Source organism: Pristiophorus japonicus, chromosome 24 (genome assembly GCF_044704955.1).
Source record: "Pristiophorus japonicus isolate sPriJap1 chromosome 24, sPriJap1.hap1, whole genome shotgun sequence".
In the NCBI taxonomy this organism is placed as follows: domain Eukaryota; kingdom Metazoa; phylum Chordata; class Chondrichthyes; family Pristiophoridae; genus Pristiophorus; species Pristiophorus japonicus.
The window spans coordinates 17382745-17401000 of record NC_092000.1 but is presented as its reverse complement, the minus strand read 5'-3'; the positions used below and the strand labels follow the sequence as shown (position 1 = coordinate 17401000).

The following is an 18256-nucleotide window of genomic DNA, read 5'->3' as shown; positions in this document are numbered from 1 at the left end:
GGATTTCTGTAGGAAACCACGGCATCCCCACATTCATAGACAGAATGTTCTTCGTGAGGCTCTTCCTTTAAAAAAAATTCAGACAATTTCCCATTTAAAAAAAAAATAACTTAAAAGAATAATCACCTAAAAACCAAGACTTGTCAACTTGTATCATTTCTCAAAACTGCGTCTTGGCCATCAGTCTTACAAGATTTGATGGCGCTGTTAGCCAGTCGATCAGGTTGTGAAGATTCTTGGATTCAGTCCGCCAGTTGCAGCAATAGTTTCACCGATAAATCGATTACTCATAGGGGGGATGCCACAAGAATGCTGATATATTGCCCTCCTCCCCACCCCCCCCCCCCCACCCGCCTGCAATTGGGAAGCAAACACTTCCACTTTACGCTCATCTGCTTTTGCAATCTGTTCAGGTGCAGGATATTGTACTCCCGTTTGAGCTCTTGGTCTACCTTAATCGTTCATATGCAAAATCTGGTGAATACACTTTGTGACCAAATCATGCTGCCAACTGTGTGATTTATTCTATCCACCAAGAGCGTGGCTCTCTTCGAGACACCTGGTGTGATCAACCTTTCTTGATGCTGTTGACTTTTCCTTATCAACTTTCTGGCATGATAAATGGACAGACGTTATGATAAATCACCACATAATCCCCAACCCCATTAACCAGGATTCAGCCACTGGGCACTTCTCAATGCTTATGAACTGGACAGGGACAGGGCGCCTCAAATCCTGCACCTGTATTTGTGACAAAAACAAATGTCCTCGTGGGCAAATGCAAACCAAGTCCCACGTTGTGGAGTCATGCCCACTAACTAAACTATCAAGGGGCCTACATGTTTTGCATGTTGGTGTTAATGCTGGAACTGTATGTCGAGTCTGCAGACGCTAAATATATACAAGAATTTAATTCCGTGTATCCTGACCAGTTGCAAAAATGAAATGGTACTGCTGTGCTCTGTGGCTTTTCTTTCATCTCATCTACACTATGCCATCAAATTCTTTAATTTAAATACAAATTTTTTTTTAATCTAGAAAGTACTTAAAATATATAACTAGCGAGGCCATGTGAATAATTATGTAGATTGTATTTAGTGACCCTGAACTCTATGTCCCCTTTCCCTATGGTTTCCATCCCACATCCTTACATCTTTATGGAGCACCGTAGAGTATCTTTCCACATTAAAAACACTATATAACTGTAAGTTGCTGTTCTTTTGAAGGCAGCATAAGGGATAGGGTTCCACAGCCGTGGGAGCTTTTCAGTACCATTGTCCATTCACGAGTCCGTACAGCAAAGCTTCGTGAGCTGTGTGATTGTGGCAATCATCACTCTTGAGCTGAAGACACTCCTCACCCAGCAACCACAAGCACCTCCAGAAGCGGTCCCAGGATTATTCAGAGTTGGATCTTTGGTTGATCCACCCAAGGCTGGGGGACATGGGCAACCGCAAGTTCTGTCACCACTACTACAACCATTAGTGTACTTTACCCACCTCATCAAACCGAGAACGGGTCCCGCTCTGTACGGTTCAGCACTGCACCATATTATACATAAATAAAATATATAAAAACTGAAAAATCAAGAAACATAGGAATTAGGAGCAGGAGTAGGCCATTTAGCCCCTTGAGCGAGCCTGCTCCGCTGATCTTCGACCTCAATTCCACTTTCCTGCCCGATCTCCATATTCCTTGATTCTCAGAGTCGAAAATTCTATCTATCTCAGCCTTGAGTATGCTCAATGACTCAGCATCCATAGCCCTAAGATAGAGAATGCCAAAGATTCACAACCCTCTGGTGAAGAAATTCCTCCTCATCTCAGTCCTAAATGGCCGACCCCTTGTCCGGAGACTGTGCCCCCTAGTTCCCAACTCACCAGCCAGGGGAAACAACCTCTCAGCATCTACCCGTCAACCCCCCTCAAAATCTTGTATATTTCAATGAGATAAAACCACAAAATGCAAAAAAAAAAACATTTATCCAAAGTACTCACGTCCTCCATTCATACATTAAACATTGTGCTCCAATCACTATCAAAAAGCTACAGGAAAACCTCACATTACCCACATCATGAACAGGAACAGACTACCAATAAATAACCTTCTGCAGTGGTATACGGGTCAAAAAGCTCCCAGTTCTCCAGTTATAACTCAACTGCAGAAAGATAAAATCTAAAATTGTACTTTTCCTACATTAAAACAGTGACTACACTCCAAAAGTACTTCATTGGCTGTAAAGTGCTTTGAGAAGTCCTGTGGTCGTGAAAGACGCTGAATAAATGCAAGTCTCTCTTTTCTTTTTTTAAAAATAAAGTCCAAGTGGACACAGTATGAACATTTTATTCACTCCTGAAATCTGAGCAACACTAATTAGATTTGAGCACTTTGCTGCATTCCTCAGCACTGGGCCACATGTAATTCAGGCAAAACGCAGCAAAAGAGCGCTACAGATCTGATGTTCGGATAGGGAGCGTCTCTGAGCCAATCTGTTAAGATACTGACACAGCAACATTACTGCCATTCGGCTTCTAAGTAATCGGAACTCCTTCACGGCAAACAAGCCAAAGGTGGGCAGCGGAAACGTTACAAGGACATCCTCAAAGCCTACCTGATAAAGTGCAACATCCCCACTGACAACTGGGAGTCCCTGGCCAAAGACCGCCTTAAGTGGGGGAAGTGCATCCGGGAGGGCGCTGAGCACCTCGAGCCTCATCGCCAAGAGCATGCAGAAATCAAGCGCAGGCAGCGGAAAGAGCATGCAGCAAACTTGTCCCACCCTCCCTTACCCTCAACGACTGTCTGTCCCACCTGTGACAGGGACTGTGGTTCTCGTATTGGACTGTTCAGCCACCTAAGGACTCATTTTTAGAGTGGAAGCAAGTCTTCCTCGATTCCGAGGGACTGCCTATGATGAATCCAAAATTGAATGGCAGTGCTTTGCTCTAGTTTTTTGGTGTCAAAGCTCAACGTTGAGAGTTCATTGCACTGAGTGACCCAAAAAACAAAACACCATTTCCTGTCTGACTTGGAGTGCAAATTAAAGGGACACTTCTGCAAACAGAAGGAGCGCGCAATGACACAACCACTCGCTCCGCATCACACACAGATCACCACAGGACACCAAAATCTAACCCATCACAAGAGCACCTGTAGGCCATTCCTTCAAGCCGACTTCCGATCACATGGATGTTCCCAATTTACAAAAAACATCCGTTTTCCCATCCCCACACATAAAACAGGAACAAAATGGATGTTGAAGTCAACAAACATTTGTTTTAATTTTTTTTTAAAGTTCAAATTACAGCTCTGCCTCACATTAGTAACTGGACACAGGCACTAGAATAGGGCAGAGTTTTTTTTCCTGTCCATCTTTACCTGCCCTTGACATGTGAGCTCAGTTTTACCGTTAAAGGATTATTAAATCATTATATATATTTGGTTCTGAGGTTGAATGCTAATTTGTATTAGTCTCCCAATAATCTATTAGCAAAATTCACAAGCAGATATCCCAAAGCAATTTGTTTACTGCAATCAGTATATGCCCCCTGCATAAAAACGTCACTAGACCCCATTTTGCAAAACAAATTTTCTAGACCCCCCTCCCCAATAACAACGCAGTGACTTACTGTAATTATATAGGGCCCTGATGAAACCACACCTGGAGTATTGTGTAGAGTTTTGGTCTCCTTACCCAAGGAAGGATATACTTGCCATAGAGGGAGTGCAACGAAGCTTCACCAGACTGATTCCTGGGATGGGGGGATTGTCTTATGAGGGGAAATTGAGTAGACTAGGCCCATACTCTCTATAGAGTTCAGAAGAATGAGAGGTGATCTCATTGAAACATACAGGATAGATGCAGGGAGGATGTTTCCTCTGGCTGAGGAGTCTAGAACCAGGGATCTCAGAATAATGGGTTGGCCATGAAGGACTGAGATGAGAAGAAAGTTCTTCACTCAGAGGGTGGTGAACCTTTGGAATTCTCTACCCCAGAGGGCTGTGGAGGCTCAGTTGTTGAGTATATTCAAGACAGAAACCGATAAGATTTTTGAATAGTAAGGGAATCAAGGGATATGGCGATAGTGCAGTAGAAGTTGAGGTAGAACATCAGCCATGATCTCAGTGAATGGCGGAGCAGGCTCGAGGGGCCGAATGGCCTACTCCTGCTCCTAATTCTTATGTTCTTACGACTAACTGAAAATTGAAGTACAAGCCTGCTCCACAAGTTCTTTTCCCGTTCTTCTTAGACACAACTCACCATTGTAGTCATAACAACTTGCATTTACGTAGCGCCGTTAACAAAGGAATATCTCAAGGCGCGACACAGACAGGCACAAGGAAAACGGATGTGGAGAAATTGGGAGGGAAAGTTGAAAGCTTAGTCAGAAAGATGGGGCTTGGAAGTTTTCAAATGGTGAAAAAAAAGAGGTGACAAGGTAGAAAGATACAGGGAGGGAGCTGCAAAGAGCCGGATCGAGGCAGCTCAATCGAAGGAGGAAGTTGAATTAAAATACAGTTTAAGTGCATTATTATCAGCACTTTGCTGGCATCAATATTGTGTTAACCGCAGCAGGGGTGCAATACCTCAGCCACAATGCACTATAAATATGAAGATGGTAAAGCCTACACATCTGACAGCACCTGGGACCCAAGATTTGCCTTTGCAGGCACATAGAAGTTACAACATGGAAACAGGTCATTTGGCCCAACCAGTTTGTGTCATAAGAGTATAAGAAATAGGAGGAGTCGGCTATTTGGCCCCTCGAACCTGCTCCACCATTCAATAAGATCATGGCTGATCTGATCATGGATTCAGCTCCACTTCCCTGCCCGTTCCCCATAACCCTTGACTCCCCTATCGTTCAAAAAGCTGTCTATCTCCACCTTAAATATATTCAATGACCAAGTCTCTACAGCTCTCTAGGGCAGACAACTCCACAGATTCACGACCCTCAGAAGAAATTCCTTCTCATCTGCATTTTAAATGGGCGACCCTTTATTCTGAAACTATGCCCTCTAGTTCTAGATTCCTCCACAAGGGGAAACATCCTCTCTGCATCTACCCTGCCAAGCCCCCTCATAACCTTATACTTTTCAATAAGATCACCTCTCATTTTTCTAAACTCCAATGAGTATAGGCCCAACCTTTCTTTATAAGACAACCCCATCATCTCAAGAATCAACCTCGTGAACCTTCCCTGAATGGCTCCAATGCAAGTATATCCCTCCTTAAATAAGGAATCTATTAAGTCCTTCGTTCTGCTTCGAACCAGTCTTATTCCATCTATCCTTTTCATCATTTTGAACACTTCTATTACATAGCCCCTTAATCTGCGTGGTTCCAACAAAAAAGGACTGAATTCTTCAAGTCTCTCTTCTGTATGATGTGGGAAACGCAAGCCTTTTTCAAAGGGGTCAGTAGCCCACAGGAATAGTAAAAACGGGAGTAAGGCAACATCAGGGCTTGCAAACTCCACTTGAAGGTTGCCCTCCCACAGCCAAAGTACAAAAGTACCATAAAGTACCCAAAGTACAGAACTGCATCTATCGTTAGTAATTCAGCACTTTTCCAGAATCAGGCTTAATATCTTAAAGCAACTTCCTTTCTCTAATCTCCCCACTAAGAATGATTTAAATAGAAACTATTCAAAACAAAAAGAGGTTTTCTGTCATGTTGAAAGTCACCCTTTTTTAAAAAAAAATGTTCACTATTACTTCCATATATATATATATAAAACAAACCCTCATAGAACCCCGTTTGGATCTAAAGTAGAAAAATAAATCAAGTTCACGGTATTCATCTTTGTTCAATTGCTACACTTTTACTTTCTTTACTTCTGTGCACTTAGAGGCCATCACTTCAAATAAATAAGCATTTATTTACTTCAAGACACAGCTTCTCAGACACCCTCCTGTGCTACTACCTATACAAAATTCAACTTGCCCAAAACTTGGCCACAGACATGTCCTGCTCACCCAGACTTCCACTGGCTTCCTGCCTCCCAGTGCACAAATTCAAAATCCTTGTCCTCGTTTACAAATCTTGTGATCTCGCATCTCATAGAATGGTTACAGTACAGGAGGCAGCCATTCGAGTCTGTGCCAGCCTCCTCCTGCCTTAATTCCTGCTTGCGTGCATCTTTCAGAGAGATATTTTGGCAGCAGTTTTGTTTGTTCAGCCCACTGTGCTTTTCATATGTGAATCTGGCTTTCATCAGCTAGAAGCTGGCGTGGAGTGCAGAGATCAGCAGTGTGAATACAAGGCACACTCCTCTTGCTTGACTTTTCCTTCAAATATCTTAAATGACATAATAGAGATTTTTCCCAACCCTTCTCCCCTCCCCACACCCATATTTCCAGTTCAGGCTAACTCCCAAATATTAACACAAAAGATATGTTGTCAGCAAACACCTTTCATTTGGAAAACAATGGACAAGAATGCAATCCAAGGATTTCAATACAAAGCTTATGTTTCAATTAAACTAGTGTTATATAAATACAAGTTGTTGTTGTCTGCACTGAAAGCTCCCGTTGATAAAAACACTTAAAAATTAAATGTTTCCCATATTTTGTTCGGAAAATAACAGACTGGCATCTAATCAAGGAGTTTTGAAGGTTTACATGTAGAATAATAGGTACCCAGAGTGAGTTACAGGCTGGAGTCCGATGAAGGCACTAAAAAAGATTTACATGGATGATACCAGAATTGTATCAGGAAAGGGTGAACTTGCTGGGTCTCTATTCTCTTCAAAAAAGAGAAGGCTGAGGGGTGACCTAATAGAGGTCTTTAAAATTATGAAAGGTTTTGATAGAGTGGATACAGAGAGAGCCACCGAGACCCTAAACAAATGTAAGTCTTTCTTTCATGTGGGGAACAGCAAAACTAGAGGCCATCAATACAAGATAGTCACCAAGAAATCAAATAGGAAAACCCCTTTATCCAGAGAGTAGCAAGAATGTGGAACTCGCTATCACAGGGAGTGGTTGAGGCGAATAGTACAGATGCTAGATAAGTATATGAGAGAGAAGGGAATAGAGGATTATGCTGACAGATTTAGATGAGGAAAAATGGGAGGATCGAGTGGAGCTTAAATGCCGGCATGGACTAGTTGGGCCGAATGGCCTGTTTCTGTGTAGCCTATGTAATTTAGCCTTGCAGAAATCAATAAGAAAAATCACTTACCTATAATCGCAGAATCATTACATTATTACCTGTAGAAGGATTTGTTTTTGCTACTGTCTAGTTATATATTAAATAACTGAAATACAAGTCAACACAGCCTTACTTAAAAAGCAAACTACATTTATACTTTCCAGCTTTAGAAAAATGTAACTTCTCTTTCCAAACTGCACAAGACCAGATGCACATTATGAAAATTAATAAACTTCAGCAAAAATGGCAGGCCAGCACCAACATTTAAAATCAACTCGTCGCAAAATGAAATCCAGAAATTTGAACTGAAAAATATGGACATAAAAAGCTTTTTTAAACACATTGATAAAATTTAATTTTGCGTTGATTTTTGAATTGATAAAATGTTTTCAATTTTTCTGCGTTGAATTGCATTTACTGTAAATGAATTTTAAAAAAGACTTCAACCTGGAGATAAAATAATGTAAGTTAATTGAATAAGAACTTATATTTGGAGCCAGAACTATGTACACTAATTGAATAAAAATTTATATCTGGAGCCAGAACAATGCAAATTAATTGAATAAAAACTCAAATCTGGAGCTGGGAATAATGCAAATTAATTGAATAAAAACTCAAATCTGGAGCCAGAATAATGCAAATTAATTGATTAAAGGACGTCAATTTTGGAGAGAACAATATGAATTAATTGAATAAAAACTTCAATCTGGAGGCAAAACATTGCAAATTAATTGATTAAAAAGAGGTCAATGTGGAGCCAGAACAAGTGTGAGCCGGGCCTGTGTTGGGAGCTGAGCCTTTTTCTTTTACAAAGGGAATTCATTGGGAATTGCAGAGATTTGCAAGGGATTGAGGTGGTAGTTTCCAAAGGGGGGGGTGTTTAATGCTGGGAGGTATGTCGGGAGGGGAGGGGGCTGTGTTTGGGGGTCAGTGGGTGAGTCCAGGGCTGCTACAGGTGAGGGGGGGGGGGGGGGGGGGGGTGGTGAAGATACTCCAACACCTCCTCTCCCCCCGCCCGCCCGCCCGACTGACCAACAGGCCCTGCCGACCCTTCGGCAAAAAAAGCCGCTTTCCCTCCTCTCCCTTTCCCCCTCTTTTCTGCTCGTTATTTCTTTCCCCCCTCCCTCCCTTCTTCCTCCTACCCTCGCCGGCCTCTTCCTTCATCGCGGGGCAGTCGCGGGCAGTGTCGGCCTTTGTCAGCTCCTCCAGGCTGGAAGCAACGACAGCGGCGGCGGCGGCGGCCATCTTAGGAGACAGAGAGAGAGCGAGAGAGAGAGAGAGAGCGAACGAGAGTGTGTGCGCAGGCCGGCGGCGGCGGCAGCGCAGCGCCGAGCACATCGAACGGGAGCAGGCGTGCCAGGCTGGAGCAGCCGAGCGGCAAAGTGACGTCACCATCAACAACAACAGCTCCAACAAAAAAGAAAAGGACTTGGATTTATATAGCGCCTTTCACGACCACAGGACATCCCACAGCACTTTACAACCAATGCAGTACGTTTGGAGTGTCGTCACTGTTGTAATTGGCTGTCGAAACGTTGCAGTCAATTTGCGCACGGCGAGCTCCCACCGACAGCAACGTGATAACGACCAGATAATCTGTTTGAGGGATAAATATTGGCTAGGACCAAATATCCTTGCAACCTCTTCGAAATAGTGCCATGGGATCTTTTACGTCCACCCGAGAGAGCAGACAGGGCCTCAGTTTAACGTCTCACCCAAAAGATGGCACCTCCGACAGTGCAGCTCTCCGTCAGCACTGCACTGGGAGCGTTAATCTAGATTTCTGTGCTCAAGTCTCTGGAGTGGGAGTGGGATTTGAACCAACAACCTTCTAACTCAGAGACGAGAGTGTTACTAACTGAGCCACTGCTGACATTTTTAATTGATAGATTTTTAATTGGATTATTTCTTACTGGTCATCACACATGCAGCACCTGTTACTGCAAGCTATTGCTGCTGACCATGGAGAATGCATATAGCAGACTGACTGATTCGCACACCTCAAAATAAAGCAGATATGATGTGTAGTTGTGGAGGAACTTAATATGTACGGGTGAATTGCTACCATTGTCCTTAAATAGGATACTAGTACAGATCTTTCATGTTTCAAACTGAAATCTCAGTAATCTCTTTCAACCTCACAACCCTACGAGATTGTCTGCGTTCCTCAAATTCTGCCCTCTTGAGCATCCCTGATTATAATCGCTCAACCATCGGTGGCTGTGCCTTCAGATGCCTGGGCCCCAAGCTCTGGAACTCCCTGCCGAAACCTCTCCGCCTCGCTTTCCTCTTTCAAGATGCTCCTTAAAACCTACCTCTTTGACCCTCATCTACTATAATTTCTTATGTGGCTCGGTGTCAAATTTATTTGTTTTATCATAACACTGCTGTGAAGATCCTTGGGATGTTTTACTACATTAAAGGTGCTATATAAATACGTTGTTGTTGTTGATCATTGGATCAAACCAATCTATTCAACTACAAGCATCCTGTAGGAGTCTTTACAGTATATATTTGTTTGGCAGCTATAATTATGTAGGCAAACACTGTTTCAAATCCTGCAAATGACTGATAACCTAATTAAGTGAATGTTTCCATGTCCTTTGTCTGGGATATCTTCCAAAAGGATTTGGAGTTGTGTCATGGGAGACATTATACAAAGGCAGACGTCAGCCCAAAGCCAGTAGTGAGTAGAACAGTTAGAAGGTTCCATGGTAGCAGACAACTAACATTTCAAGGGTTGCTTTTATGTTGCGGGTGAGTACAGGGCAAGTGCCTTTGTCATTTTGACTCCGAGGTGAGCAAGCCAACAAGTGTCTCCCTTGTTTCTCTGCTATGAAGAACAAGGAGAATATTACTGTAAATCTACTGTTTTAGAATGGTTACAGCACAGGAGGCCGCCATTCGGCCCGTCGAGCCCATACCGGTTCTCTGCAAGAGCACTTCAGCTAGTCCCACTCCCCTGTCCTTTCCCCATAGCCCTGCAAATTTTTTTCCTTCAGCTCCTTATCCAACTCCTTTTGAAAGCCACGATTGAGTCTGCCTCCACAACCCTTTCAGGCAGTGCATTCCAAATCCTAACCACTCGCTGCGTGAAAAACGTTTTTCCTCATGTTGCCTTTGGTTCTTCTGCCAATCGCCTTAAATCTGTGTCCTCTGGTTCTTGACCCTTCTGCCAATGGGAACAGTTTCTCTCTCTACTCTGTCTCGACCCCTCATGACTTTGAGTTCCAAGGTGAATTGCAGAAAGACCCAGGGGTCAAACAGAGAACCCTGATCGTTTTATTCTGCCTGTTTTAACATCCGATGAATTTGTCTTGCGATTCCTGGTCTGATGGAGCGTACACCACCGAACTTGGTGGCACGTGATGAATTCCTCCAAGGCGGAATACATCAATAAGGGTTTTCCATTTGACCCCTGGATCTTCCTGCATTTACCTAGGAGTTGGCCAGGTAAACGCCCGCTTTGGTTCACATGAAGCGCGAGATCAGCTTACAAGAGTGTCCAGTAACCGTGGACCCAAGGAAATATGTAAAACCCCAAAAATGTAACCGATGAAGTGCGTGGAGTACATGTTAGCTTAGTCACAAAAGCTGCAGCGATGGAGTGTGTGTGTGTCTGAGCCGATTAACAAATGCGTACTGTTCATGTAGATGTCGCTGAAGATTTAACTTTATTTGATTTCATTAAAGGAGTAGGATAACACAGCCAAGTACTTTCAGTATTAAGCGCATTCTTTCCTCGTAACATCGCCCGTCTCCACCCTTGCCTCAGCTCATCCGCTGCTGAAGCCCTCATTCATACCTTTGTTACCTCTAGACTTGACTATTGCAATGCACTCCTCAGCTGGCCTCCCACGTTCTACCCTACGTAAACGAGAGCTGCCCATGTCCTAACTCGCACCAAGTCCCGCTTATCCATCACCCCTGTACTCACTGACCTACATTGGTTCCAGGTTAAGCAACGCCTCGATTTCAAAATTCTCATCCTTGTTTTCAAATCCCTCCATGGCCTCACCACTCCCTATCTGTAATCTTCTCCAGCCCTCTGCGCTCCTCTAATTCTGCCCTCATGAGCATCCGTGATTATAATCGCTCAACCCATTGGTGGCCGTGCCTTCAGCTGCCTGGGCCCCAAGCTCTGGAACTTCCTCCCTAAACCTCTCTGCCCCTCTATCTCTCTACCTCTCTTTCCATTGCTTCCATGGGACTGAGATCAACTATCAAGAGGGGCAAGCATGAGTAGCAACGGCCTTTTATGAGACATTGCTTGACTAGCGAGTGAGAAGACCCATGTACCATATTTATTATGGATGTGTCATGTGCAACTAATACAATGATCTGTTTCAGTGCGATTTCCACTTGCCTGGATGAGTGCAGCTCGAACAACATTCAAGAAGCTCGACACCATCCAGGACAAAGCAGCCCGCTTGATTGGCATCCCGTCCACCGCCTTAAAGATTCACTCCCTCCACCACCGGCGCACCGTGGCTGCAGTGTGCACCATCCACAAGATGCACTGCAGCAACTCGCCAAGGCTTCTTCGGCAGCACCTCCCAAACCCGTGACCTCTATCACCTGGAAGGACAAGGGCAGCAGGCGCACGAGAACACCATCACCTGCAAGTACCCCTCCAAAGTTACACACCTTCTGCCTGGGAAGTATGTCGCCATTCCTTCATCGTCGCTGGATCAAAAACTTGGAACTCCCTCCCTAACAGCACTGTGGGAGCACCTTCACCACACAGACTGCAGCAGTTCAAGTAGGCGGCTCACCACCACCTTCTCAAGGGCAATTAGAGATGGGCAATAAATGCTGGCTTGCCAGTGACACCCACATGCCATGAACGAATAAAAAATAAATTAATTGCAGTATCACATATTACACAGAAATGACAGCATTCGGCCCAACAGGTCTATACTGGTATTTATGCTCCACACAAGCCTCCTCCCACCCCTCATCATCTAATCCTATTAGCTGATCCCTCTAGTCCTTTCTCCCTCATGTGCTTACTAGCTTCCCCTTAAAGGCATCTTTGCTATTCGCCTCAACTACTCCATGTGGTAGCAAATTCCCCATTTTCACCATCTCTGGGTAAAGAAGTTCCTCGAGTTCTTCATTGGATTTATTAGTGACTATTTTATATTTACGGCCTCTTTTTCTGGCCTTGACAACATTTAATCATGGCAGTTTGACTGCTCTGTGGCATGCATCCAGAGCAAAGAACGGCTGCCCACAGCTTAATTCCTCATTAAACTGCAGCCGATGGCTATTCTTGCCAGAGACGTCTCGCAGGCTACAGGACGTCACACTGCATCCAGGGACCAGCAGTGTAAATAAGCCAAGCAGCCAAATGTTCACCAATGCCTGTGCAACAGGAGAGGTGGCAGAGAAAGCCAGCGAGACTACCTCAATGTCGGCAGCACGAATATTACAGGATCTCCTTACCGCTGTTCTGTAAATGTTCTCAAATAACGAATATATATAAACCGATTTCCCCTGGTGTTGCATATAGGGCGTGGAGACCAAGTGCAGCCTTCAGGTGAAATTGGGCTAGCGGGTGACCAGGACACGCAGACACAATTCAGTCCCCATTTTAGAGAAACATATACGTTATAGAATCCTACGGCACAGGAGGAGGCCATTCGGCCCGTCGTGCCTGTTCCGTATCGTTGGAAGAGTGATCCAATTAGTGCCACTCCCCAGCTTTTTCCCCACAACCCTGCAAATGAGTCTTTTTCAAGGACACGTCTAATTGCCATTGAAAGTTCCTGTGGAATCTGATTCCACCACCCTTTCAGGTAGTGCATTTCAGATCTTAACGTGCAAAATAGGAGCAGGAGTAGGCCATTTGGCCCCTTGAGCCTGCTCCGCCATTCAATTTCATGGCTGATCTGATCCAGGCCTCAACTCCACATTCCTGCACGCTCCTCATAACCCTCGACTCTCTTACCATTCAAAAATCTGTCTATCTCCACCTTTAATATATTCAATGACCCAGCCTCCGCTGCTCTCTGGGGCAGAGAATTACAAAAAGATTCACGACCCTCAGCGAAGAAATTCCTCATTTCCGTTTTAAATGGGCGACCCCTTATTCTGAAACTACGCCCCCTAGGTTCTAGATTCCCCCACGAGGGAAACATCCTCACTGCATCTCCCGTCAAGCCCCCTTAGAATCTTATAGGTTTCAGTAAGATCACACCTCATTCTTCTAAACTCCAATGAGTATAGGCCCAACGTGCTCAACCTTTCTTCATAAGACAACTCCTCCATCTCAGGAATCAATCTCGTGAACTATCTTTGACCTGCCTCCAATGCAAGTGTATCCCTCTTTAAATAAGGAGATACTCTATGTGAAGACATTTCTTCTCATTTTCCCTCTAGTTCTTTTGCCAATTATTTTAAATCTATGACCCACTGACTCACTTGCCAGAGGAAACAGTTTTTCCCGACTTGCTCTATCAAAACCCCTTGTAATTTTGAACATCTCCATTAAATCTCCCATTAACCTTCTCTGCATCTAGGAGAACAATTCCAGCTTCTCTGGTCACTTCACATAACTGAAGTTCCTCATCCCTGGTATCATCCCAGTAAACCTCCTATGTATCCTTTCTCCATTCAGACCTTATAAGAATTAGGAGCAGGAGTGAGCTATACGGCTCCTCGAGCCTGCTCCGCTATTCAGTAAGTTCACGGCTGATCTTCTATCTCAACTCCACCTTCCTGCCCGATCTCCAATATCCTTTGATTCCCCGAGAGTCCACAAATCTATCAATCCCAGCCTTGAATATACTCAATGACTGAGCATCCACAGCCCTTTGGGGTAGAGAATTCCAAAGATTCACAACCCTCTGAGTGAAGAAATTGCCCCTCATCTCAGTCCTAAATGGTCGACCCCTTATCCTGAGACAATGTCCCCTAGTGCTGGATTCTCCAGCCAGGGGGAAAACAATCTCGAAGCATCTACCCTGTCTATCCCACTCAGAATCTTGGATATTTCAATGAGATTACCTCTCATTCTTCTACACCCTAGAGAGTATCTACTCAACCTCTCCTCATAGAACAACCCTCTCATGCCTTGACTTATACTATTTACAACTTATGGCAATTCGGAAAGTAGAGTTAGTTGAAGTTTTTCTGCCGTTCAGACGGAATGCCGCGACTCTACAGCACCACCACTGGCAGGAGAGTATAATTACAGCATGAAATGTCTACATAGACAGTTTCCATTGAAACTGTGGCAATAGCAATTTATAATTAGAATACAGGTATACAAATTGACATGAAGTAAACATTTCTCTACAGGAAGTACACTCGGATACAATTTTTAGTATCATAGATTATTATACACAAAATTGGATAATTTTTAAATCATTTCCCCCGTAGTGTGTCACACACGCTTCCTACCCCCTCACTTGTCACAGCCCGAACACATGCACTCTCCTCATTGCATCACACACGATTCCTTCTCACTCTTGCAATGTCAGCTGCGTTGCTCCCAGGTATCTTCCCAAGTTGTTGCGGATCTGCTCAGATAGAGGAACCTAAAACTGACCAGTGTTGACTGGTCGTCCATGAATTGCAATCCCCCTCATTCATCTCTATCCCCAGAGAAGTGGATCTTTATTAAACGGAGATTGGAAATGCCTGTGTTGGGGGGAATTTACATTCAAGGTCCCGACAGGTCTCATTCTGTTGTTGTCGGGTCAACCTTGTTCGAGAAGGTTCCCTTCAATACAATATTGCAATATTGTCTTTCTCCTCCCCTCCCCCCCCTCCCCCCCCTCCTGCTCACCCACATTACTGGTGGCCAAGGAGATTGGACATCAGCACCACTCCCCAGATAAGTACTCGATGGAGGAGGAAGCAAGAGGAACAAATAAACCCAATAGAAGAACCCAATGAGATCACCACTCATTCTTTTACACCCCAGAGCGTATCGGCCCAATCTACTCAACCACCCCTCGTAGAACAACCGCCTCATGCCTTGATTTATATTATTTGCAACTTATTGCAATTTGGGAAGGAGAGTTGGTTGGAGTTTTTCTGCCGTTCAGACAGAGCACCGTGACTCTACAGCACCACCACTGGCAGGAGGGTATATTTACAGCATGAAATGTCTACATAGACAGTTTCCATTAAAACTGTGACAGCAGGAATCTATAATTATAATATACAAGTTGACATGAAGTAAAATTTTCTTGACAGGAAGTACAAGCAGATAGGCAGAGCAGAGAAAAATAGAAAAAAAAACAAGAGGGGCAACACAGAGGAAAAGGCAGAAAATAGAAGGAAATAAATCAACCACACAGGACAAGGAGGGAGGTAGAGAGCACGGATTGGTGGGGGGAGGGGGGGGGGGGAAAGAGAGAGATAGAGGATTGGAGGGAGGGGGATAAGAGAGCAGATCAGAGAATGGAGGAGACAGAGAGAGAGCATGAAGGAGGATCATGGGGGGAGAATCGGAGGGGTGAGAGAGAGAAAGCAGATCAGAGGATGGAGAGAGAGAGAGGGGGAGAGAGAGAAGGAGGGTGAACAGCGAGAAGATGGACAGGAGAGAGAGGATTGAAGGGGGAAGAGAGAGGATCGGAGGGGAGGGGAGAGGAGGTCAGGAACTCGTAGGGGAGGCAAGGTCAGGAACTTGAAGACAGGAAATTGTTTTGGGGGGGGGGGGGGGGGGGTGAGAGAAGTTCTTAAGCAGCGAGTGTGTATCTATCTGTTCTGCCTGGAGCTTGGCAGTCAGAATGGCTCGAATGACACTTTGCAAAGTAATTGATTACTTCGACAGGCAGGATCTAATTACACATTCCAGAGAAACTGCTGGGCATGTCTTGTCCTTCAAGGTGACCAATCAGAAATCTGGTGTTGGAAATAAACACGACCGAAAAATATTGGCTCGGACACCGGGGGGGGGGGGGGTGGAATCTCTCCATCTTTGCTAATAAATAGTGTTGTGGGATCTTTTACGTCTGCCTGAGAGGTTTCAGTTAACTGATAAACCTAATTAAAGGGTCGAGCATCAGGGGACGGTTGCTGAAGGCGATATAAAGCTTGACGTCACGCTTGGGTGGTAAATGCCTGTGGGGATTGAGGTGGAAGGGAAGAACGAGGGAGGCACGGAGTGGCACTCGAGGTCCACAGACGGTACATGAGTGAGAACAGGCAATGGTGCGATAAGGCTGGATGTCAGCATGTGAAGATACGAGGAGGAAGAGTACATAGTACAATGTATTTGGAGCGTAAAGGCAGCAGTGTTATTGTGGTGTCAAATAAGAGTGCAACGAGAGGAAGACAGGCATTTTTTTTTTGCATGGAGACCCTTATTTTCTGTCGGTGCACAAACCAGACCACTTAAATGAGCAAATGTACTCTTCGAAGAGCCAAGAGCGAACCTCTGAACGCCAGCCGTAAGATAAACAGGGTTAGCGATACCATTCACACGTCCACGTACAGTGCTCACTGTGCAACTCACCCTTATTTCGCAGTGGCGGCGAATTATCGTCGACGGCCGCTGGCGATTTCCCGTGCGGGCGCTGCTTTGGCGCCTGCGACCCTGCTGTCGCCGCCGCCGCCATCGTTGTCGTCGCTGCCGCTCCCGGCCTGTAGCCGCGGGGTCCCTTGGGGGCAGCGGTGTCGTCCGGGCCCTCGGCTGGGACCAGGTCCTGGAGGAGCTCGTTCAGCAGGTCGATGGGGGAGCTGGTGGCGCTCCAGGTCATCACGCCGAGCTCCCGCAGGTGAGCGCGAGCGTGGCTCGACATCCCGGCCCGCGAGTCGAAGCTGGCGCCGCACAGGTTGCACTTCTCCACGGTGCCGCCACGGAACTTCAGGGCTGAGGGAAGGAAACAGACCCGCAAAAAAAAATCCGCAAGGACGTGACACTTTGCAGTGATGAAGCGTTCTTTCCCAATTCACATCTGAAGATACCGAGCGATTTGGCTACAAGTCTTACACAAGAACATAAGAAATAGGAACAGGAGTAGGCCATCGGGCCCCTCAGGCCTGATCCGCCATTCAATAAGATCATGGCTGATCTGATCTTGGCCTCAACTCCACTTCCAAAAATAAAAAAGCAAATTCTTTTTTAAATGGAGATTACAAAACGCTGAGGTACTGAGGGACCTGGGGGTCCTGATGAAATGCATCCCAGGGTATTAAAAGAGATGGTGGAAGTTATAGCAGATGCATTCGTTATAATCTACCAAAATTCTCTGGACTCTGGGGAGGTACCAGCGGATTGGAAAGCAGCTAATGTAACGCCTCTGTTTAAAAAAAGGAGGCAGGCAAAAGGCAGGTAACTATAGGCCGGTTAGTTTAACATCTGTAGTGGGGAAAATGCTTGAAACTATCATTAAGGAAGAAATAGCGGGACATCTAGATAGGAATAGTGCAATCAAGCAGACGCAGCATGGATTCATGAAAGGGAAATCATGTTTAACTAACTTACTGGAATTCTTTGAGGATATAACGAGCATGGTGGATAGAGGTGTACCAATGGATGTGGTGTATTTAGATTTCCAAAAGGCATTCGATAAGGTGCCACACAAAAGGTTACTGCAGAAGATAAAGGTACGAGGAGTCAGAGGAAATGTATTAGCATGGATAGAGAATCGGCTGGCGAACAGAAAGCAGAGAGTCGGGATAAATGGGTCCTTTTCGGGTTGGAAATCGGTGGTTAGTGGTGTGCCACAGGGATCGGTGCTGGGACCACAACTGTTTACAATATACATAGATGACCTAGAAGAGGGGACAGAGTGTAGTGCAACAAAATTTGCAGATGACACTAAGATTAGTGGGAAAGCGGGTTGTGTAGAGGACTCAGAGAGGCTGCAAGGAGATTTGGATAGGTTAAGCGAATGGGCTAAGGTTTGGCAGATGGAATACAATGTCGGAAAGTGTGAGGTCATCCACCTTGGGGAAAAAAAACAGTAAAAAGGGATTATTATTTGAATGGGGAGAAATTACAACATGCTGTGGTGCAGAGGGACCTGGGGGTCCTTGTGCATGAAACTCTTTTGGAGGAAAATTGCAGTTAGCAGAGGATGGTTTCGATCCATCAACCTCTGGGTTATGGGCCTAGCATGCTTTCGCTGCGCCACTCTG

At 45.1% G+C, this 18256-nt stretch overlaps 1 protein-coding gene across 10 annotated transcripts in view; it reads right to left on the bottom strand.

The window, feature by feature from the left end:
• Positions 1 to 18256, bottom strand: part of LOC139237968 (uncharacterized) — a 142132-nt gene that overhangs the window by 71694 nt on the left and 52182 nt on the right. For all 10 annotated transcript variants that reach the window (XM_070867311.1, XM_070867313.1, XM_070867312.1 and 7 more), the window contains exon 6: positions 16629 to 16985. In XM_070867311.1, the coding sequence (XP_070723412.1) occupies positions 16629 to 16985 (357 nt within the window). The remainder of the gene's footprint in view (positions 1 to 16628; positions 16986 to 18256) is intronic.